At 57.3% G+C, this 22,996-nt stretch overlaps 1 protein-coding gene and 1 long non-coding RNA gene across 2 annotated transcripts; both read right to left on the bottom strand.

Moving 5' to 3' along the window:
• Positions 1-772: 772 nt before the first annotated feature.
• Positions 773-10,771, bottom strand: ADAMTSL4 (ADAMTS like 4). The gene is made up of 18 exons (XM_008695706.2): positions 10,738-10,771; positions 9,032-9,137; positions 8,782-8,839; positions 8,125-8,489; positions 7,349-8,021; positions 7,000-7,102; positions 6,117-6,253; positions 5,559-5,763; positions 5,144-5,316; positions 4,885-4,996; positions 4,596-4,781; positions 4,273-4,402; positions 3,502-3,706; positions 2,991-3,167; positions 2,500-2,706; positions 2,208-2,387; positions 1,781-1,925; positions 773-1,634 (listed from the first exon to the last, which is right to left on the bottom strand). Exons 1-18 carry the CDS (start codon positions 10,754-10,756, stop codon positions 1,498-1,500), a joined length of 3,318 nt encoding a protein of 1,105 aa, XP_008693928.2. The 5' UTR covers positions 10,757-10,771; the 3' UTR covers positions 773-1,497.
• Positions 10,772-14,739: 3,968 nt separating this feature from the next.
• On the bottom strand, positions 14,740-22,822 carry LOC103667546. The gene is made up of 4 exons (XR_569784.1): positions 22,657-22,822; positions 22,178-22,278; positions 17,576-17,701; positions 14,740-16,839 (listed from the first exon to the last, which is right to left on the bottom strand). It is a non-coding gene; the product is annotated as an uncharacterized LOC103667546 (long non-coding RNA).
• Positions 22,823-22,996: the final 174 nt, after the last annotated feature.

A 22,996-nucleotide genomic window follows, 5' to 3' on the forward strand; every position in this document is an offset into this window, starting at 1 on the left:
CAGGGGTCAGGGAAAGGATCTGTATTATGGAAAAGGCTGCCCGCTCTCATACCACCTCTAGCAAGCTATTTACCTTGAGAGATGACAAGAGCGAAGGCAGGAAGATTAGAATGAGACATCCCTGAAGAATGCGTCTTTGGCAGGACATCCAGTACTGCCTTGGCTCCGCCCTCGACCCCGCCCTAAGTCCCCTAGAGCCAGGCCAGGCTCCTCCTCCTCCGGTCGTTTCCGCTGAGGGAAGGGGGGAGGGGCAGAAATCACTTCCTTTCCCCCCACCCTACCAAAAGCAATAAACCAAGAGCTTAATAGGGAAATGGGTGATAGCAGAAAGGATGGGGGAGGGAGGCAGGGAGGGCCAAAGAGAGAGAACAGAAGAAAAGACCCCTGCAAAGCCAACTGCTATTCAACTCAGCCCCAAACTGAAAGCAGAGCTACTAGATTCTAAGAGACTTCACAGAAAGACTCAGCCTCTGGAGAAACCCACCATGAACCACGCAGTTTTTCCTCAGCTCTGGAACCAAGCTCCTAACTCCATACCTAAAGTGGGAGAAGTGGTGACCTCTAGTGGTCGATGACCAACCTGCAGGGCCTACCATCGGTCAGGCTCCTCTCCCGTGATTGGGGCTGGCTCAATAGCCCTTCTGGGCCCAGACTCTCTCTGCCTGGGCTATAGGTGCTATTCCCTCTTCCCACCCCTCATTCTGACCTCATACTGCCTGTTTAGGTGGCCCAGGTGCATGGGTTCCCATCGGGACAATAAAGAGCCTGTTTCTCATTTATCATAATCATCTTTAATAAAAATAAATTAGTTCTGGGATGGGAACCATTTTAGGAGGTGGGGAGTGGGAGCAGGGGCTAGGGTGTCTTGTTCTATTTTTTCTTTTTTCCATCATCTGCCCAGCTGGTCCCTGCTCTGGGGAGGTAGTCTCTCTTCCTGGGGTAAGGCAGGATTGGCAGTGACTGAGAGCCGTCCCTAGCCGATTATGAGAGGTAGGGATAGAGAGACTAAGTATGGGGAGAAGGGGTCAGACGATAAATGATGGTTTAGAAGAGGTGAGGCCTGAACATGAGAACTGAAGTTTAGGGCACAAAATTGGGGCTGATGGGGAGGCCAGTTGCTAGGCAGTTTGGATAACCAAGGAGCTGCAAACTTGCTTTCCTCTCAGCCTAGAAAAGTCTCAGGGCAACAGGCATTGTCCCCTCTCCACTCCTCTTCAATCTGTTTCACCTCTTGTTTTGAGAAGTAATACATGTGTATGAGCACATACGTCCAGGCCCCCGATACGTATGTGGGGCATGTGTGCACACCTCCCATCACACCACACACACACCCAACCACACATCTTGACAGTCATCTTGCCACCTTCAACCACCCTAGGGGACATCCCTGATGAGACGAGGGCAGGCTGGAGAGCCGGAGGGTACAGAGTGGGCTGATGGGTGGGTGACTGATAGTGGCTTGAGGAGACCATGAGGAGAGAGTCTCTTGGACCCATTTCAGGCAGGCTCTGGGGGAGAACGCTCCAGGACATGGGCGCAAGAGCGGCAACAGGTGGCTGTGTAGTAGGGATAGACGCAGAGACGGGCCTGCACCACCAGGGGGCAATGTGGAGAGTTGTCCTTGCATTGATCATCTGGGGACAGAGGAGGCCAGTGGGCATGTCACCCAGACCCTTCCCTCTGGAGGTGCAGTGCCCACTCCCGCTGGTCCTTTCTCATCTCCCCCATATTTCAGTTAACTCCACCATATTGGGGTTTAGGGGGGGAAAGGGCTCTTTACCGGGGCGCTGGCTGCAGGGTTGGCTGTTACAGGGTCGTTTCCTGGAGGGCCGCAGGTGAAGAGGGCATCGGACGCTGAGGGTCTGGTTGGCAGTCAGGCACTGGACCTCCCTTGTCTGCATACCCCCTTGGCAGGAGCGAGAACACTGCGGAGACCCCGCTATCAAATCAGACCTTCTCTATGACCCAGGTTCCTCCTGAACCCCAGGCCACCTCCTTCTCTGAAAGTAGTGTGTGCATGGCGGGGCGGGGGGGCTTCTCCTGGAACATTAGGAAATCCCGTATGGTCCTCTACGTCTACAGGAAATGGGACAATGATAGACCAACTGCAGCTGGCCTTATCCTGGGACACAGTGGGGATACCCTGAGAGGAGCCTCCCTTTCCCTGGAAGTCCGTGCTTAGTAGGACAAGGGAGCCGGGCACTCACCGGACTCCAGGGTGTAGAAAACCATCGGTCCTGGCAGTCCTGCCCCTGACAGGGCTGCAAGGCAGGGGGCCTGGGCAGGTGGGAACAGTTGCTGGGAGAAGTCACGTTGAACTCAGTACCCAGTTTGGACACACAGATGATGTCTCTACGCTGCGTGCCAGAGCCACATTCTGAGGAGCACTGATTCAGAGGAAGGACGGGGTGTGCAAGGGGAAGGGAGAACAGGGATCACTCCCGCCAGCCCAGAGGGAATCCCACTGATGGACACCCCCTTCCCAGGCTCTTGGCTCACCTCGGCCCAGGGCCCCGTGTACCAGCACCATGTCATCTCACAGGGTCCCAAGCTGCAGGCACGCATGTCCGGAGGACGGCTTCCGGGTGCACAGCTCTGCTCACTGGTCCCTGCTTCTGCTTCTTCCTGGCCCGCCCCGTGGGACTCCCCACTCCCAAGGCAGACCACAGACCGTCGCTGGATTCCTGTCCCACACTTGGCTGAGCACTGTTGAGAAGGTGATGGATTGGAGAGGAGGGGGAGGAGCGAAGAGCGGAGCATCCTGGATCCCCAGAGTTAGGGAGTGCCCCGGGTACCAGCCAGATAAGAGGAACCCGTAGTGGGGGTTGAGGACCCTAATGTGCGTTTTTCTCACTTATCTCAGAGCTCCCAGCATCCGCAGCATCTAGCACGTAATAGGGCTCGCTCGGTAAATGTATACTGAGATGTATACTGAAACACCAGGGCCCCACGCCCAGGACACAGGACTCGGGGAAGGGGTGTGGGCCCACCTTGGAGCTCCAGTCGCTGTGGAACCAGGCTGTGGTACAGGGCCCCATGTCACAGGCCTCTCTGCTGGGGGGCCGCGGAGGGCCTGCCGCACACTCCCTCTCGCTCACTTCGTCACCGTTGTTCCCCACACAGCGAACTTGCCGGCTCCTCTGGCCCCGCCCGCACCGCACTGAGCACTGAGGGGAGGAGAGCCTCTGAAAGCCCGAATTCCCAGGCCTCCTCCCCAGCCTCCAGCCCTGGGGCCTTTGAACCAGGACCTGCCTTTGGTCCCTGACTCAGCGGTTACATGGCTTTACGGGCTGACAGGCGGGCTGCACGGGGAGCTCTGGGCCCCAAACCCCCGGTTCAGTGTCTCATCGGATTTGTAGATTGGGGCTTCACATGAGATCGTGTTAGTAAAAAAGCTTCTGCTGGTTAAAAAGGACTAGAAACACCACCGCTCCAGCTCACTAGTGCCCGTTCGTCTAGGGTCCTTCCCACCCCGCAGCCTCCTTGCCGGGGCCCACTCACCTGGCTCCAAGGGGAACGGACCTCCCAGTGGCCACAGAGGCGCAGCTGACAGGGCTGGGTGACATTGGGCCGAGGGAGGTGGCCACAGCGCTCGGGGGGCACCGAGGAGCCGCCCCCACCAAACTCCTGCCGGCAGCGCAGCTGGCGGTGCTGGGTGCCGGGGCCGCAGGAGCGGCTGCAGGACGTCCACTCGCCGGCCTCCCAGCTGTGGGTGCGGCAGGGCAAGGAGGAGGCAGAGACACAGAGGAAGACGACAGAGATGTGTATGGCTGCCATGTGTGGGGCGAGGACGACAGGCTTGGGGTGGGGGTCCCGGCAGAGGGGAGGGAGCGTCTCCATCACTTGGAGTCTGAGTTCTTTGTGGGGCTCGGGATGCCTGGGTTTTCGTCCTGTCTAGGGAATGTAAGCCTTTCCATTTTGTTTTTTTAAGATTGTATTTATTTATTTGACAGAGAGAGCACAAGCAGGGGGAGGGGCAGGCAGAGGCAGAGGGAGAAACAGGCTCCCCTCTGAGCAGGCAGCGGGATGTGGGACTCGATCCCAGGACCCTGGGATCATGACCTGAGTGGAAGGCAGATGCTTAACGACTGAGCCCCCCAGGCGCCCCAGGGAAGTAAGCCTTTCCAATGAAATGCTGTCCCCTCTGCAGCCAGGGGATCTTGTGTGCTGGGTGCGGGGTCCAGGGTGACATTCTAAGGCAGTGTGGAGGCGTCTGCCCGGGGCAACTCTTGTGCTCCTAGGACCCCAGCCCTCCCTGTGGGTCATACTCACTATGGGGGGCACGGGGGTCCATGGCAGGGCTCCAGGGGGGCTGGGGGCCTGGCGCCCACGGCACAGCTGTGTTCATCCAGTTCCTCCCCTGACTCACGAGAAACGCAGAGGAAAATGGGGCGCCAAACACCTAAAGGGGATGAGAGAGAAGCCAGGGGAGGCAGATGGTTCAGAGCGCAGCGTCAGTGGGGTCCCGGACACCGGAATTTGACTTGGCACAGAGCTGAGGTAGGACCCACGGTGCAGGGTGTGGGATCAGAAGTGCCAAGGCAGGGATTTGGGCTAAGGGCACCAGGGACACAGGCTAGTGGACGGAGTCTCACCTTTTCCACAGGATGCTGAGCACTCCGAGTGTCCCACTCGCTTCCAGTACCCAGCTGGAGACCCCAGGGGTGTCCTGGGATGGGGCAGAGCGTGCATCTGGGGGATCCGCACCTGACGCTGGAGGGTGCCTGGGGGCCGGGCCGGGCGGGCCATCGAAGCAGGTGGGGGCTCTACCCTCAAAATCTCTGTGCAGGGACAGTTGAGTAGGCAAATTGAATACACCCCACTGCCCTAAAGCTCCCTTTTCAGCCCCTCCCCGCCTCCGAGGTCTGGGGAGCAGAGTCTCACCCGGCTGGAGTTGGGGGAAGTGAGGCTCCGGGGTGGTGCTCTCAAGGTTTGGAGAAAGTGAAGAGATAACATACTGATAAAAAATGCCTGGGTTTTCCTCCTGAAAGATCACCTAGGGAGAGAGAAGATAATGAATCGTCTGGGGGAGGCAAGGGGGGCACACCACTAGCCTTCTCCCCCATCTTACGACCCACAGCTTTGCCCCCAGAGGGAAAGTCCCCCTCTCCAGCAGTCCAGCTTCCCCAGGCCCCAAGCTCACGTAGACATCCACAGGCTGGGTTGTGGGGCCTTTGGCTGACAGACTCTCCCCCTTGCCCTCCTCTCGAGAAGGACGGTTGTACAGGAAGACAGTCCCGCTGGCTGTGTAGGACCCAGGGGGATCCACAGCCCAGTTTCCATTGATGATGGACTGGCCCCCAGGGCCTCGAAGGGCTGGAGATTGGAATTCAGGACCCGAGGTCAGTCACAGTGTCCTCCTCCTACCACTCCCTTAGCCACACAGAGCCCCTCATACCCCACACTCTCTCGGCTTCCTCACCACCTCCACAAGGGAAGGAGCCCCCAACTTCTCTCTGCTTGGCCCATTTGCTGTGCTCAATGGGGGTGTGGAGGGCTGAACCAAAAGACCAGGAATGGAACAAGGACCCAAGACTCGGAGAATCTGGAGAGCTCACCAAGATAGTTGGAGCTGGGCCGGAGCTGGGCAATCTGGAGCTGGGAGGCTCCAGCAGGAATCGACAGGATCTTCTGATAGCCCAGAGGGCCCCCTCGGTCAGTGAGGTTCCCTGAGATGAGGCGGCAGGTGGACTCGTCACCTCCACAGACCCCACAGCCATCTGGACGCCTGCCAGAGCCGAGGATCCCATCACAGCCAGGGCTCTGGGGGAGAGTGAGGCAGGGGCTGCCTGAAGCCAGACACCGCGGAACCCTTGCCCGCTCCGCTTGGGCCCCTCCAGCTCACCCTGCATCTTGATCTCCATACTGAGTGAAAAGGTGCTCCTACGGCAGCCCCCCATCCCCAGCCAGCCTCAGGGAACAGTGGATGTGCCTGAGGGGGTCCTTCCCGCAATTCACCTCCTGGCTCTGTTCTCACCTCCAGCTGGGCAGGTGAGAACTTCCCTTTTTGCAATCTCAGCCTAGTGTTTGTTTCTGCGATGACACTAAGGAGACTGTGTGCATGCCTGCGTGTGTGCATGTGTGTGCGTACACACACACACTCCACCCTCTCTCACCAGACAGCGTCCGGCCACACAGATGTCTAGGGCTCCAGGCTGACACAGGGTCCCATCCTGGACCTTTTCCGTGTGACGGACATAGAATCGGAAGCCACGGGGACGGCAGTTCAGTTCACAGCGTTGGGAGCCCTGAACTAAGAAACACGGTGGGAGAGTGGTTAGCTGGGGTCCCTGGTGGGAGGCTAGCTGACAAAGGTCCCATATCAGCTACAGGACATCCTGAGCTTGCCTACGTCTCCATGGATGAAGGAAATGGGACAATTCTATATTCTGAAAGATAGCTTTGAGGGTCACACGAAAGTTGAGTCAGGTCAGTTAACTGAGTTCACTGAGATCAGCAAAGGAGTTGTGAGCCTTGAGAAAGAAGAGATACTGGAAACCTGTGATTATGTGAGCTCATGAAGGGGTTTCTTGGCATTGGGTTGACACCTAAAATCAAGTGGACGCCTACTTGGGAGCAAGTGGTCTAATGCCGGCTGGGGCCCATGGTGCACCCCCGCCCTGCTGTCACCACCAGACAGGATCTCTCTGACCATGCCCTTCTCCTGTCACGTCAGCCACACCTCCTGGGACGGACTTCTTCCCAGAGGAAGCCAGCCAAAGGGCACCTCGGGACACTCCCTCTCCCGCCTGACCCTTCTGCTGAGTTACCCATCACCATCTGACAGCTACGCCCTGTCCGAAACCCACTCCCCTTTCCCGGCCTGTGCTGTCTCTTCGCCCCAACCCTGAGAAATCAGAAAGCAAACATTACACAGAGGGGAAATGCCAGCGCCTACAGAAGAGAAATAGAGGGGCTGGTGTCTCCCTCTCCCTATCATCTCCCAGTATGAAGCCAGTTCAGCTTCCCGGGGGTGAGGTGGGGGGCTAGAAACCTCACCTTCTGTGAAGGGCTCCCACTGGTACAGCTGGCCCATGAACTCCTGGGAGTCAAAGGCTGCACACTGCAGGGCTCGGGGGTCTGGCTGCTCAGGGGGGCAGGGCTGAGGTGGGGGGATACAGAGGAGTCAAAGCTGGGGAGGAAAATGGGGGTGTGGGTCAGGGCTGGATTTGGGGGTGCGGGAGGGAAGGTCAGGTCTGCAGAAGAGCTCCAAGGCCCCTACCCTGAGGAAGTCAGATGCCAAGGCCCTTCGCCCTCAGGTCCAGATCTGACAAGCTGAGGACCCAGACTTAGGGTCAGGGAAGCAGAATTGCAAGTCTGGGGAGGGGTGGTCCAAGGAAGAACTCACCTCTTGGCTGCAGGCTCTCAGCTGCTCACTCTCCCCAGAACATCTTGGGACAGGGCTACTGGGAGCAAAGAGGCTCCAGAGGGAACTGGAGTGGGGGCCATCACTCAGGAGAGGCAACCAGCCGTCTGGGTAGTGGGGGGCAGACTCCATGAGGGACCCATGAAGATTCCCCCCAGGTCTCCAGCGCTCCTGGCTCTGGTGGCCTCTGCCCCTAGGGAAAGAATTATGGTGCCTCTCGGCCACCCGGAGACTGGCCCAACTCTGGGAATTTGGCATTCTTGGCTGAGGGGACATGTGGAAAGAGGTACTTTCTCCTGGGGAGGGGATGGACGAAGGGGGCTCTGTGCCAGAGGCCTGGGTTCTGGGGTGGGGCCATGTAGGGGCAGGCCTGGTTCTAGAGGGCACCTCTATCTGAGCAATTTCAGGGCTTGGGAGTTCTGCTTCGGGGGGTGGGGGGCGGGCAGAAAGTTCTGTAGGAGGGAGCTGAGTTTGAGCTGTGTGGTTTGTGGAGGATGGTTCTGTTCTTGGAGTCGGGGAGGGAAGATCTGAGGTCTGGGAGGGCTCAGCTCTGGGCAGCCTCTGGGGGTGCCGGCGGTTCCGATGCAGTGGTAAAGCAAAGGGCACTCTCCCATAACCAAACATTCCTGGCTTGATGGGGTCTCGAACCCGGGACCTGAGAAGGTGTAGCAGACATGGGGTCACAGCTCTGGCCAACTCTGACCTTGCCTCCCCAGCCCACTTCCTAGCACCGAAAATAGAAGCCTCCCAAGCCCTGCATCCTTTGCTCCCTTTCCTCCATTCCCGAGCCCCGCCCCTCCCCCAAGGCCCCTCCCCTCCCCCAAGGCCCTGGGCCACCTCTTCCCCGAGGCTGTGGCCGGTACAGGGGGAGGGTTTCTCGGGAAGTCTGAGGTCTGGGGCTCTCACCCCGGGGCAGCAGGGCTTCTGGATGTCTTGGGGGCCGGGGTGGGAAGGGCAGGCCCTGGTGGAGTTGAGCTGTAGGGAGCAGACATGTCCGGCTCCTGCGCTGCACCCCAACTCCACAGGGCTGGGAGCAAGAGGCCCACTGGCCCCAAGGACCCCAGACACCTTCAGGGCCCTGACCCTCCTCGGGAGGTGTCTGAAGAGAGTGTCCAGACAACACCTAGGTGGACAAAAAGGTCAGACAAAATTAGAAGGATTTTCGAGGGACTGTACAAGCTGTCTAGTCCAGTACCCGGGACTCAGGGCAGTCGTCATTGGTCCAAGGTCACACTCAATAGCAGACGTGAAAACTTGATGTTATTTGGCAAGGAGTGAGTTGGGGGGTAGGAGGAAGGCAAATGGGAGAGGTGCCATGGCTCCTCAGAAGCTGCGCGAAAGGGACGCCTGGCCTGGAGAAGCGGGGTGGGCGCCAGGGGCGATGAAAGGGTCACAACCTCTGGTCCCTGGCTTACCTCCTGATCCAGGCAGAGCTCAGGGAGGGACAGAAGCAGCATCAGACACAACCGGGGCCTGCAAATCAGCCAGAGGTGTTATGACACCCCCTCCCCCTCAGCAGGCTCCCCACATCCTGATGCCAGCTTCTCAGAAAGCAGAAGTTTCTCATCAGTGGCCCCCGCCCCGCCCAGTAATGGCCTTTCCCTTCCTTCCAGGGACAGAGCCAACCCCTCCGGCCGGCAGCCCCACACTTAGCCCCACACTTACCTGCCCGCCCACTTCTCCATCGCTCCTCCCTTGACGCCCCGGGCCAGAGAGAGGGGACCGGAAGTAAACACACTACTCAGGCATCTGGGTGCGGAGGGGCCGCGCTCTGTGGGGACAGAAGCCTGGTGGTTACCTCTCTGTCTCCAGAAAGCCGGGGCTTGGAGGGGATGGCTCCTCAGAAGGGCATCCCCGAGTGAGGATGGAGGGGTGGGGGAAGACTGGCCCACCCCTTTATGACCCTAAGGGTGAGAGCGGGAGGGAGTGCTGCCCTTTCCCGGCCGCTGAGGCTGGAGGGTGGGGGTCTGACCTCAGCCTGGCGACTGGGGCACAGTCCCCTCCCCTCCGCCTGTAGGAACTCCTCAGCTCCTCCCTCCTCCCAACTAGGGACTGTTTCCAGGCCACACAGGCACACGCGTCCTCCTTCAGATGATTTTCAGCTGGTTTGCCTCCTGCCCTTCCAGAGGTCCTGGGCAGCTGAGGGAGGCATGGACGAGGACATCCCAGATACCGACTCGGAGGAGCTGACGAGAAGCCCCTTGGCCTTTCCTTTTCTTACTTGCCTCCCAGCCTTTTTGTCCCTTTTTAACTAAACTCCTTGTGGAACACTCTGGCACATCTCTGCCGGCCTCACACACTTTCTACCCAAGAGATAAACTAAGTGGGCTGATGGTTTAAGAGAAGCAGGTGATTTTCCCATTTTATTTAGCCTCCCGGGAGGGGCCAGCGTCCCTCAGCATTGGTTCAATGAGGGCTTACTTCAGGCCCAATGATGATGGGCCGAGGGAACCCGGGAAGGAGATGCGGCTGCCCTCGCAGTCCATCCTGAAGTCTAGCTTTCATCATCAGGGAAGTGGAGCTTGGAACCCTCCTCTGGTCTCAAAGCCAGGGTTCGCCCAGCCCTCCAGCCCCTTGCTGCTCACCATGAGCCCTTCCCACCCCCACTCCTCAACCCGCTCTTAGTTCTGCTTTCCAGGAAAAAAAAAATGTTTCTGTTGGATCTGAAAGGCACCCGGGAGAGGAATCCAAGGAGCTAATGCCGAGGTGGGCCAGCTCGGGGGCAGGAGAATGACAGAGGGAAGGGCAGGCATGTACTTGGGGGTAGCAACACTCTCAGCCCACTCCCCTGCCTGAGACCCCAGGCCTTGGAAGTTTGAGGGGGGGTTTGCAGAGGTCGAGCCTGCATGCACAGGGTCACCTCAGCTGCTCTGGGTTGGGAAGGGGTTGCTGATGGCTGCTCCTTCCCCTGGCTGGGCTGGCCACTGAGGTCAGCTACTCCACCCTGATGGGGGCGTAGGGGCTCCAGAGAAGGGCCAACGGTCCGCCCAAACCTTCAGCTCTCTGCCTGACTCTGGGGCTTGAGGTTGAAGAGGAGAACTGGGGGTGATGGTCACTGTCTGCCCCTTCTCTACTGCTGGGTACCCTCCCCACTCCCTCTCAGCCTGTGCTGCTCTCTGCTCCCCGGGGTCTGTGTCTTGCTGTCTCTCTCTATGGGTCTACCCAGCACACATAATCCTGTCCTGAGCTGGCTTTGGCTTTGGCAGTTCCCTGGAGAAGTGAGGGGTGGGGGGTGGGGTGACGTGAACTCCTGGAGCCCTGGACGGGCCTGGCTCCCTCTCTGGAAAAGTCCTACCCCACCCCCTGCACAGCTGGGCAGGGGACCGGCACCCCCTCCACTGCAGGAACAGACACACATTTGTGCTCCTCACCCCTTTTCAGGCTCTTCATCTGGTGTGTCTCACTGCCCAGGGTGAGGAGAGGAGAGGTCAGAAGTGGTCGGCCTGGTACCAGGCTGGACACTGGTCTGGACAAACCTGGGCTCCTCCTGGCCACACCTCCATGCTGGCCAGTGAGGATCAAGGAGAGCCCTGGGCAGGGCTAACCCCGGCACCCCCACAGGGACCCACTTCTGGGAAATGGGTTGCTGCTGCAACGGGAGGGGGCGGGACGGCATGTTTCAGGGCTGGCTGGGGAGTCCCTGTCCTGGGTCAGAACTCCTTGGTCCTCGCTGTGCCGTCCATGCCTGGGTCCTGGAGGACCATCCGAACAGGTGTCCTTCCTTTCTAGTCATCAGGCCCAGCTGGATCAGGGCACCCCTCGACAACCCTCCAGGACTTACGGGGGAGGCAGGGGCACACATCCTCGAAGGAGCACCCTCCTAGAGGAGGAGGGCAGGAGGCACTGGCGAGTGCGGGGAGGTCCTGGGTATGTTTTCCAACTTCACTCTGTGACTTAGTAGGAATTTTGGCTGATTCTCCTCCCGGGTGATGGGGCCAGAGTTCCACAGGATCCGAGCCCCCTCCCCAGGAATTCGACCCCAGGAACTGGAAGATTTCCGAGGCCATAGAGCTGGGGCCGGGGTCGCGGCTAGGATGCGACCGCGGGGCGCGGGGAGCGGGGAGCGGGGGCGGCGCGCGCGCGCGGCGGGGGCTCTAACGGGACCGGGGAGAGAGGGCGGCCGGCGCCGGGGGTCCCGGAGGGGTCTGTACCTGCTCTGCGCGCCCCGGCGGCCCGTTAACCCTTCTGTGCCCGGGCGCTCCCTGGAGGTAGCCTGGCTCCGCGGCGGCCACTGCGGCCCCTGAGCCGGGCTCGGGACACGGCCGCCTCCGGCCGCGGCTCCGCCCCCGCGCCCGCCCCGCCCGCCGGCGCCCCGCCCGCCACGCGCCCAGCCCGCGCCCCTCGGCGGCCGCCCACCCCGGGCTGCGGGCCCCGACCACCCCTGCGTGCTCTCGGGCGGCGCCGCGGCGGTCCCTGGGCCCTGTGCTCTGTCCCCGGCTGGGGCTCGCGACTCCGGGACCCCGACCTCCCGACCGGCTCGGTGCGGGGGGCGCCTGCACGCTGCGGCCGGACCAGCCGGGTCACCCCTGCCTCTCCCGGTTGCGCTGTGCGCTGTGTGGTGTGACAGCTCGGGGACGTGGGTGGGCCTCGCTTTCTTCATCCGTAACATTTTACACGCGGGGCGTAGCACAAGGAATGCGCTGACTTACGAGTCAGGATCCGGATTTGAATCTTAGCTCCCTCCCGTACCGGCTCTGTGGTCTTGGAGGAAGACGTCAACCCTTCTGTGCCGCAGTCTCCTCATCTGTAAAATGGGGCTACTCTGATATATATGATAAAGTTGGAGATACGTCTGGAGGAATGCGCCCCAAACCCGGAATGGGAGGCGACACCTGGGGAGGAAAAAAATAGGCTTTCGCTTTTTACTCCATACGCCTATATACTGTTTGAATTTTCACCCAGAAGCGTTATCCATGTTATTAGTTATGTTAATAAATAAATAATTTATACAAAATGGCTGACATAGAGTGCATAATAAATGGTTACTACTGTTTAAAATTTTTAATTGCCGTCTATCTACTCGTGAACCACAGTCCGGCATTGTTGGGTCTTCTCAGTATTTTCTAATTCTTCCTTTTTTAAAATATGTGTTTATTTATTTGAGAGAGAGGGACAGACAGACAGCACGAGTGAGAGGGCCAGAGGGAGGCGGCGAAAGAAACTCAAGCAGAGACTGTGCTGAGTGCAGAGGCGACTCTGGGCTTGATCTCAGGTCCCTGAGATCCTGACCTGAGCAGAAACCAAAAGTCCAAGGTGGAACTGACTGCAACCCCCAGGCGCGCAGTATTTTCAAGGTTTTGTTTTTTTCATTGACTTGTCAATATTTAAAAACCAGGTGTTTCAGGGCGCTCAGTCGGTTCAGGGGCCACCTCTGGCTGGGGTCATGATCCCGGAGGCCTGGAATCCAGTCCTGCATCGGGCTCCCTGCTCTACGGGGAGCCTGCTTCTTCCTCTGCTTCTCTCTCTGGGTCTCTCATGCATAAATAAATAAAATCTTAAAAAAAAAAAAAAAAGACCCACTGATGCAAGGATAATCATTTAAAAATAAATAAAACCAGATATTTCGTAGCTTCTCTTGAAAAACAAAAATAGACGCTCTAGCAACGTTGTCCTGCCTCCCCACAAAATCACAGGGTCTGGGGCGCTCCCACCTAATGATTCTTAAGCACCGTTTTGCACTTGGTGCTGGGGACACAGAAGACAGTCTATGCCTCAAGGAGTTGGGTCTAGTTGGAGACAGCTAGCCATGGGGCACTAAGCACTTGGATTCAACAGAAGTAAATGTTATGTGGAAAAGATGAGGGAAGTGAAAATATAAAGCGCTTTTAAAATGTAAGAATTGTTTCCTTATTTGAAGTTCAGCATGTATATTTTGTTTTCTCAATAAATTCTTACGTTCTTTCCAGACAAGGACTAGTTAGGTTACTTTGTATCATCTGTATTTTTTCATACTTTGTATTTGGGCTTTTTTTTTTTTTTTTTGTATTTGTAGGGTTAAAATAAATATTTGAATTGGAGTTACGGAACGGACAAATGAGTCCCAGGTGCTCAGGCCTGCTCTCCCAACTTTTCCACGCAAGCTGGGAGGCCTGCGGGCAGCTAGGTGAGCAGGCTGGGGACACCAGAGACTCCTGTAATTGTCTGGGGATGCGAGACAATGTGGCTAGACCTTCTATATTTTGTTTTTGTTTTTCAGGAGAAGTTATACCCTGGTTTGAAAATATCAAAAAGTCACTTAAAAAAATGTCTTAGGACAGTAAGTACACTCTGCAAAACACAATTATTGATCAGATTTGTCTACAAGCCTGAAGTCTGTGCCTCTCCCTAAAACATCTTTGCGATGGTCCCGTGTTCCTAAAGAGCTTGGGGAGATAATGGGTTACTGCTGCCTTCCCAGGAGGGCTAGTTCATCTAGGGACTGTTGGGATACAGCCCTAACCCAGAGGCATATTTATAGTCCTGGCTTTGGAGGGGAAGCCCCTTTGCTCAGACCTCAGAGCACCATGCAGGTGACAGAACACCCAGCCCACGGGGCCAGAGGAAGATATTTTAGGTCCGGGACCTTTCTGTGTCCCGGGAATGACATGCCATCAACATCCATTTATCTGGGAGGCGGCAAACTGCAGAACAGAAAGGTGCCACGGAGCGCAGTGTAGAGGGAGGGAGCCTGGGAGGAGGGAAAAGGTCTGCCTCTGACATTTGCAACTGCCATGAACTGAAGGTCAGAAATAGTCCTTTCCGTTAAGAAGTGGCTGTGGACTGAACAGCCCACAAGATTTCCTACAGCTGTCACCTCCCGTGACTCGGTGGTCTGAAAATATCATACAAAGGAAAGAATTTCCTATGCCTCAGCACCTTGTGAAGCACCAGATTAAACCCGTGGACACTGCCTCGAGGATAAAAAGGAGTGTTTTTCAAAGATTATGTGATAATTAGATGTTCACCCCAAAGTATCTCTAGAGATAGGACAGATAAAAGAAAAAGAGGGGAACAGGCTATTTGTCTGACTTTGAACTTAACACTGCAGTTTAATAACAGTACAGCTAACATGTATGCATACAGCACTTACTCTGTGCACAGTGCTAATTTTAACAGATTTGGAAACAAAGACACAAAGAGAAATGCAGTACTTTGCCCCAAAGCTCATAGGTAGAAGCTATTATCTGTATATGTATATCTGTATGTACAGATTTTTGAGAAATTTAGCTGAGTTTGCTTAATCATTTTTTTCTTTTTTTTTTTAAGATTATTTATTTATTTATTTGACAGATACAGCCAGCGAGAGAGGGAACACAAGCAGGGGGAGTGGGAGAGGAAGAAGCAGGCTCCCAGCGGAGGAGCCTGATGTGGGGCTCGATCCCGTAACGCCGGAATCACGCCCTGAGCTGAAGGCAGACGCTCAATGACTGCGCCACCCAGGCGCCCCTAAACATTTTTTTTTCTGGTAGTAGATTGAGTTTTGTGTTGAATTAAGTAACATTTTTAACTAATGTTTCCTGTGAGACATTGTCCCTATTCCAGATAATGCTGACGTGTACAGGTGGGGCCCAGGAACTCATACGAAACCGTCTGTCTTTTGGTTTGTGGTTACAGCAACCATTTTCAGAAAGCCTGGTGTTGGCTTTTCTGCCTCTCAGAATCATGGTTTGCTCATCTCTTTTGTTCCAGAAAAGCCACTCTTTTCCCAATCGCTACACACCAGGCTGGTCTCCAGCTGCTGATTCCCAATGTCCTGTCACATTGGTTCCCGCTGTTTTCTTTCACTGATGCCATTCTTCTGACCGTTTGGCTTTGCCTTGGCCCAGTTAGCTCACTTCCCACAAGTTATTGGAACAGCCGATTGTGACCTGCTCTCTACAAGGCACCTGGAGGGTGGGAACCACCGGCCATTTTACCTTTGTATCTACCGCCTCACCTCGCGCATAGTAGGCATTTAATAAAAGCTTATGGGATGAGCCCACGAATGAGAAGGAGGGAACTGGCTCAGCTCTGGCCACGTTCCAGCACTTTCTGGTGGTTGTCTTGTCCTAGCATGGCTCCGCTGGCTCTAGGGTAATAAAATGATGCAGAAACAGAGAGTGACCTGTTGGGTAAATGAGGACCAAGACACGATGGGAAGCTCTGGTTTCCTAGTCACTGCTTTGGGGACATTAAATGTGGTCCGAAGCTCCCAAAGTCAGAATTCTTCTCGATTTGATTTCCCTATTTCAATCTAATAGTGCCCCTCAGGCAGGTCCTGGGGTCCTTGGTGACAAACTTTACCTCAGTACCTCCCCGAGCACGTGTCTGTCTGTTCCTTGGCATTCTGCAGACAGGACGTGCTCGGTATGTTAATGGAATCAAGTGAATTGATTGGACATACTTGGCAGCCATGAGGTTTACAACATCATCAGTACTTTGACAACTGTGTTAAGTGGTTCGGGCTCATATGCCCGTCTTCTGCCATATGTGTTCGGGAGACATGGCCATAAGCTAGAGCTTCTGGATTAGGCCTCCGAGATGTTTGCGGATATTCACTGTCTGCTAAATTGGAAGATGTGTATCGTCTCCACACAACCGATTTACAGGTTAATAAAATGGTACCTATCACCGGGCGTGGGGAGGAGTGGCCAGGGCCTGTCCCTCTTATGCAAGCCTCCACTCAGCCTCCTCTTTAGGATCTTCGAGAACATTCAAAAGTACCCTCATGCCCTTGCGGCTACCAGGCCCTGGGGAGCCCCCGGGGTCCGAGCTGTTGCTGCTGCTGCTGCTGCTGCGAGCTGGTGACACAGGCACCGGGTCCTGGAGAGATGAAGTGTGGGAGAACCAGCACCGATCCAGACTCCAGTCCCCGGTTTGCCACGTGGGGGCCCGCGTGGCCTCGGGCATGCTCGGCTTCAGCTTTGTCACCTCCAAAAACGGACTAACACCAGTACCCAGCTTATCTGCTTCATGGGCTATTGTAAAAACCAAAATAAAGATGATAGCATGCGTGTGAGAGCTCAGCGTCCCGGAGAGCAGTCGGTCGGTGTTACGGTTCACGGTGCTGTTCAAATCGTCTTCCGGTTGATGTGCCCCCCAGATCAAGCCCCGGCGCTGTGTGCAGGCTTACCAGCCGCCCAGGGGGCTCCCGAGCCCAGCAGGGCTCAGCGAGCACTTGCCAGAGACGGACAGATTCGCGAGTTCTCGCAGCAGCATGAGATGGGGCCCAGCCGCTGCGCCAGGGACTGGGGAGAAAGGGGATGTTGCTGTCTGGCCAGAAGCTGTCTTCCTTCCTAAGAGATCTGGCAGCAGAGCCGCCCCCAGGACTGAGCTCTGTGATGTGTTCCCGGCTTGGCGGGCTCCTTATTGCCCTGCTGTTCCTGGACCAGAGTGCGAGGTGCTCGGGCGGGCTTGGGTTCGGTGGCAGCAGAGGGCAGATGGGCTGGGTCACAGAACGAAGGGCAGGCACTGCCTCGTGGTGGCGGAGACCAGGCTCCAGGACACCAAGCGCTCTGAGAAAACAGAGCAACCTATTGTTTCGTTCTTGAATCTGGAAGTGCACTTGGTGTCCTGGCCATACATAGTACTGTGACTAATTCCAAGATCAGCTACAGATGTGAATTAAAGAGCAGGAAATAGTGCATGATGTCCCGAGTATGGAAGGTGACAGAAACCCATCTTCCCAGCCCAAAGAGGCTCCCATGAGAGAATAAAGGTCCATGTAATAATTGGACCAATTGCCAGCCCCTCACCTAATTCCAGAAGTAAATTAAGAATTTTCCAAGCACAGCAGAAGTAGACAGAGAAAGCATGTTCTGGAAGCGATGGGGGTCCTATTCATGGTTTGAGGAAGGTGCCTCTTTTGCAGTCACTGAGCAGAGAGGGGAAGGCAGGGAAGGTCCGGTGGAGCACGGGGTTCCGTGGGCCAGAGTCAGAACAAGTTACTTCTCCTACCTGCACCTCAAGAAATGGTTTCTTTCTCCAGTGGCTGTCACTGGACACAGAGGACTCTAACTGCCTTAAGGAAGGGGCCACGGTAATTCTTCCCACATGAATTTTGCTCTCGTGCCTAGAAGTTTCCCTGCCTTTCTAGAGAAAGCCAGTTTGGTGTCAAATTAATCTTGACAGATTGTGCTGAAGGCCCAAGAAAGACAGACATAAAAGGGTAAGAATAAGGGCACAAACTCAAAACTGCGGCCAGAGCGGCGGGCAGGGCCGCCAAAGGAGAGGCAAGAATTTCATACATACCAAGGCCTTGAAGTCAGAAATAGAAGAGTCGGGGCGTGATGTGAAGGCAAGGCGAGTCGAGGCAGGAGGTGGTGCGGACTTGCCCTCTGACCACAGGCCGCGGCTCCCTCAGGGACCTCGAGGGCCCTGGCGGGACAAACAAGGGCCACGTCCGCCCCTGCCGCTCTCTCTCTGTTCACAGCCTTCCCTGCTTCTGGCAGCTGCAGGGTCCATTCTGGCCTGAGACTGGCATTCAGAGCCTCACCCCGTGGCCGCAGCCTGCCTCTCCAGCTACACCCGCCCCAAACAGGCCGTGCCCCTCAGCCAGGGCCTGTGTGTCTCCTTGTCTGGGGTGCCCTCTGCCCTCCCTCCCCTCTATGCTCGGAACATCCCCCCCACCCCCGCCCCAAGCCCCAGCTCAGTCTCTCCGACCAGCTCCTTGTCTCCCCAGACCATCTCCGTCCATCTCTCTCTTGGCCCGGACCCCTGGCCATGGCCGTTCTCCCCAGGCCAGGGAGCCTCTCACCCAGGTGCCCCTGGCTGTTGCCCACGGGAACTGCTAAATTACAGGAGCGGGTGCCCAGCCTGGGTGACCTTGTTCCTGAACTCCATAGGGCTGCGTGCACGCCCAAGCGGGACGCCCCCATCTGAACCACTCACTGGGAGGTCTGCCTGTGAACCAGGTCCTAATGGTGCAGGAACCCCGGGTATGAAGGAACCACATTTCAATTTATTTCTCAATAACTTCTTGTTCAAGCTTCCCTTACCCTGCGGTCATGGAAACTTGTCAATTTAGGGGATCCCACCCTGGCCTTCGGGCACTCAGCAGCACGGGCTCCTCTTCTAGCAAGACGGTGTCGGTGATGACAGAGGTGTTTATTCACTGAGGGAGAAGCTGACGGATCTCCTGGAGGAAAGGCCAGTTCCTCTTCCTGGCTCTGACTCTGCTGCGGCCAGGGTCACGCTCCCAGTGGAGGGGACGCAGTGGATGTGCCGGCAGGACAGACTGGGTCAGTCCATGGCAGTGCTGGCCCAGAACCCAGTGGAAGGAAGGGTCATGGTGGGGTCCACTCCATTTACTTAAACCTTGAAGTCTTCCCCCCCAAACCTGCTTCCTCTCTTGACGTCTCACCTGTTGTCGGGACTGTTCTTCAAAATCCTACAGTCATCTTTGTCCTTTCTCTCCCTGATCTAGAATAGTGTGGAACGGCAGAGGCATTTTGCCGTCCTCTGTTTTACAGGTGAAGAGCTTGCGGCAGTTCCTGGCAAACCTGGTGTTAGACGTCGGGTCATGTCACATGCACGGAATCCAGGGCTCTGAGTCCAAAGACTGACTTCCTGTCCTTCACACCGTTATGTGTTCTCATCCTTTCGGCGGCCACCACCAGGTCCCCTCGCCTCCTACGCGGACGATCACCGCCGATGCATGATAGACACTGCTCACAGCATCCGTGGACTGCCTTCCGGCCTTCTCCTTCCTCACACCGGACCCTTCTTCAAGGTCAGCTCAAATGGCACCCCTCCCGGGGCCGTGCCTGACCTCTCTCCCTCCAGCCGCCCTGGGCTCTGCGAGGCCTGCGCCTCCCCGCCCCGCCGCTCACTTTGCAGTAACCGGCTTCTCTGGGCTCAGGGCAGGGGCTTTGCCTCGGCCGGCTTGGTCTCCCCGCGGGGCCCGCGCCCAGGACACGTGCTACAGTCGCAGTCACCTCTTGTGGGTGGCGGACGCCGAGGGCAAACGAGCAAAATGCTTCGAAATGGCCAGAGACACTAGCCCAAAAGAACTGGGGACACACACGCAGAAGGAAGGGTTTGCTGCGTGGGGTGAGTGAGCTCCAAGAGTGGGGGGAAGCAGGGGTGCCTCAGTCCAGCAGGTGTTGCGGGCGGGAGGGGAGACCGAACACGTCGAGGACGGCGAGGCAGAGCCGGGAGGGTGCAGGCCTGCTGCGGCGGGAGGAACTCAGCTCCTGGCCCCGGCCGGGGGTCACCCACCCACAGGGGCACAGGGGCACCTGGATTCAGGTCGCCACTGCCCCCGGGGGATTTCCAGGGCTCTCAGGTGACCGCTGCCCTTCCTGGGGCCTCCCCGCTCAGCGGCCTCCGGCTCGGGAGCACCGCAGCCAGGCCCCTCGGCCTTGCAGTCTGGAGCTTGCCCTCCGGCGTCGGGCACCTGGTGCCCACTCGGGGACAGCGTTTGCCGACCGAGTCGCCTTACCCGGGGTCAGCACCCTGAGGCTCTTCCTTCGAGGCCTTGAGGAGTGAGCCCACGGGTGGTGTCAGGAGGCAAACCGTGGGTCCCAGCTCCTCCTCAGCCCTCCTCAGCATCGCCGCCTCACCGGGCGCCCCGAGGCCCTCACACCCCACGGGAAGGGTCCGCTGCCACGAGGGTGCCAGTGATGGAGGGGCGGGGGTGAGGCCCAGCCCCGCCTCTGTCCCCCCCCCGCCCCCCCGCACATCCTGTCCAGCCTCGGAGGCTGGGAAACGCCAGCAGGGAGAGGCTAAGAGACACACCGCAGCCCCACATTCCCTAACACGTCCTGGGCCTCACAGTCCCCACAGGGTTTCGGAGTCATCATCTCATCTGCTCTTCCCCCAAATCTCATAAAGTGGGGGCGCGCTGGTGGACATTCCTTCTGTGTATCAGATGAGAAAAATGAGGCAGGAGATGCCAAGCAGGCCTGGAGCCCGGCCTCGGGTCTCCCGCCTCCCGACCGGCACCCGCCCACACGCAGGGCAGGGAGGAGGCTTGGAGGGTCCGCCAGGATTGCCAGCTAGGAGCAGCCCTGCAGGAGAGGCCGGTGGACACCGTCGTCCAAAGTGACGAGCAGCCTTTGGGAGCCGGGAGGGCCGGAGAAGTACAGGCTGTCCCCTTATTTCACAGAAGGGGCCAGGAGGTCGTGAGCTGCCCTGGGCCACAGGGTCCCGGAGTGCAGAGCAGGTGGGGGAGCCCGGGGACCCCTATTCCAGACCGGTAGGCGCCCCACACTGCACGCTCCGAGCTCAGTGTGTGGAACCGTCGAGGACCCGTGCTTTTGCTCCCCGGTTACTTGGTGAGAGGTTGTAGGGCCTTCTGCGGCTCATTTCGTGTCCATTCGCAAGCAGCTCCCGGCGCAGTGAGCCCAGACTGCCTGGGTTCACGTCGCAGCTCCCTGGCTGACTGGCTGCGTGCCAGGGGGACATCCCCACGCCACCGCCTCAGGGTTCGGCAGGATTTTTACATAAAGTCTTTCACTGAATCGTGCCCCGCCACGGTGGTTGACATTATGTACTCATTCTAGAGTTAGAAGAAGGGGCAGTAAAATTTTGTTTGGCTCCGCAAGTGAAAGTGACTGTGCCGGCTCCCCTGTGTGGTCTGGAGGCCTCAGGAGGAAGGTATGGAAAGGCCCGAATGGTTCCACAGCAGGAGGGGAGGGATTAACTGACCTGCACAGAGCCACCCTGGTACCCTTCCCAAGCATGGACCAGGAGGCCCTGGCCTGCTCTGCGTCCTGCCAGGGACCTGTCATCAGCGGCTGACTCCACTCCCTGACTCGTGGCCCCGGATTCCCAGGGATCGCAATACCCGAGGGAGGCTGGTGCCTACCCCCTGCCTGATTGCTGAGAACAGCTGGGGCTCGAAGGCCGGGCCAGACCTATTTGTGGGGAGGCAAAGCATATCTGAGCCGAGATGTTGGAGAGAATTCGAGAAAACAGTCCCATCTCAGCTTCCATCTGCCTGGCCAGGGCCCGGCAGGGACCCAGGCAGAGCCAGGGAACTTTTACTCAAAGCAAAATGACCAACCAAGACGCTGGGAACGCAAGTGTGTTCGGATCTGAGCCAAGAGCTCCTGGGGGGCTCCACGGGGTGCTCAGGAGGCCCAGGCTTTTCTCTGTGAAAGTGTGGGGATCCGAGGAGCCTGGTGCATGGGCAGAGGAGGGCGCTGGCTTCGGTGACCTGAGCAAAGGGCATCTCCGGGCGTGCTGTTCCTGCCGCTCTCCCAGAGCAGTGCCGCGGGTGCTCACTGGGCAGCCTCAGGCGAGGCCCTCCCGCCGGGCCGCCTCCTGCCTCTCGGGACACTCTACGGGACACTCTACGGTGTGAGGCGAGGCGTGTGCACACAGGCCAGGGGTGGGGGAGTCAAGTCAGGATCTGCCCCTATGTGTCTCTGCCCCTCCCGGGCCACACCAAGACTTTGGCACCTCCTTCCCCACCCCATCCATTCCTCTCCGGCTTCGGTCCTTTACACTGAAGTGGCCTTTTAAAAATAGGTAAAGCACATGGTACACAGTGCAGAGCTCCCGTGCTGCCCTGCCCCCTGCCCCCTCCGCAGGGCAGCACGCAGGTCCCCACTGAGGGGCACATGCGGGTGGAGGCATAGAGGTCAATATTCTCCTTTTCTGGCCTTTTTTGGTGGCAGACTCCTCTGAGAATCTGGAAAAACTCTGCATTCCTCCCTAAAATAGGGTACACTCACACATACACACACACACACACACACACACAAATTAGTGTATAATTTCAGGGGTTTACTCCGTGGCCACTTTTGTCCTGCCCAGCAAGGGATTCTGGTTGTGACTTGTAGCAACTGGGTCCGACCCGTATTTTCTCTCCTTAACCCTGTCTCCCCACATTCACACATCCCCTACCTGCCCGGATCTTGGCAAGATTTCAACAGAGGAGAGCTTCGAAGGCCTTGGCAAAATAGCTTCAGCAAGCCAGCCATTCAGTGCCTTCCTTCAGTAACTTCCTATTATATTGAGACGAAAATAAAATCTCAGCTCCTAGAACGGCTTGGAAGGCCCTTCACTCCCTGTGTCCCTGAACGTCCCTCCTGGTCTCATCCCACCATGCTCACCCTCTGCCCCGCAGCTCTGGCCACAGCGACCTTCTTTCTGCCCCCCTTCTTTCTGCCTCCTATAGAGTGTGTCAAAGCCAGGTCTCCCCTCGGGCTCTGGGCTTCAGCTGCTCCCTCTGCTTGAAAAACCGTTTCCCCTGAAACTGCGTGGTTGGTTCCCTCTTGTGTCAGCCCCAGTGTCACTGCTCCGAGAAGCCCTCCGCAGCCACCCCTCCTAATGGCGTGTCCCCTCCCAGCACCATCCCATCCCATTGCCCTCAGGACACTTACCACTCTGAAGTTATCTTACTTCTTCAGCCATTTACCGTCTTCCCCCACTAGGGTGTGAGCTCCCCTCTCCAGCACCTAGAACTGGGCCTGGCACACCCTAGGCGCTCAGTAAATGTCTGTGGACGGAATAAAGAATCTTGGTGGAGGTTAGATAAGAATGTGGACTCACTTCTCCATCCCACCAAAGCAGCTCCAGGCAATCCCTGGCTCCAGTTCTGGGCAAAATTCCTGCCTCTCCCTCATTTCTCTATTCCCAGATGTCCTACCCTTTTCCCAGATCTCTGGGGCCCCTCCTTCCCAATCAGCATCTAACAAAAACTCTTTTGTGATTTTATGCCTG

This window comes from Ursus maritimus, unplaced genomic scaffold (assembly GCF_017311325.1).
Source record: "Ursus maritimus isolate PB19 unplaced genomic scaffold, ASM1731132v1 scaffold_12, whole genome shotgun sequence".
In the NCBI taxonomy this organism is placed as follows: domain Eukaryota; kingdom Metazoa; phylum Chordata; class Mammalia; order Carnivora; family Ursidae; genus Ursus; species Ursus maritimus.

Excerpts from the sequence above, each read along its gene's own strand:
- ADAMTSL4 (XM_008695706.2), bottom strand. Across the intron at positions 3,168-3,501 it reads TCCGTTCCCCTTGGAGCCAG|TGCTCAGTGCGGTGCGGGCG; the intron begins GTGAGTGGGCCC and ends TCCTCCCCTCAG. Across the intron at positions 1,635-1,780 it reads ACCCTGCAGCCAGCGCCCCG|ATGATCAATGCAAGGACAAC; the intron begins GTAAAGAGCCCT and ends CTCTGTCCCCAG.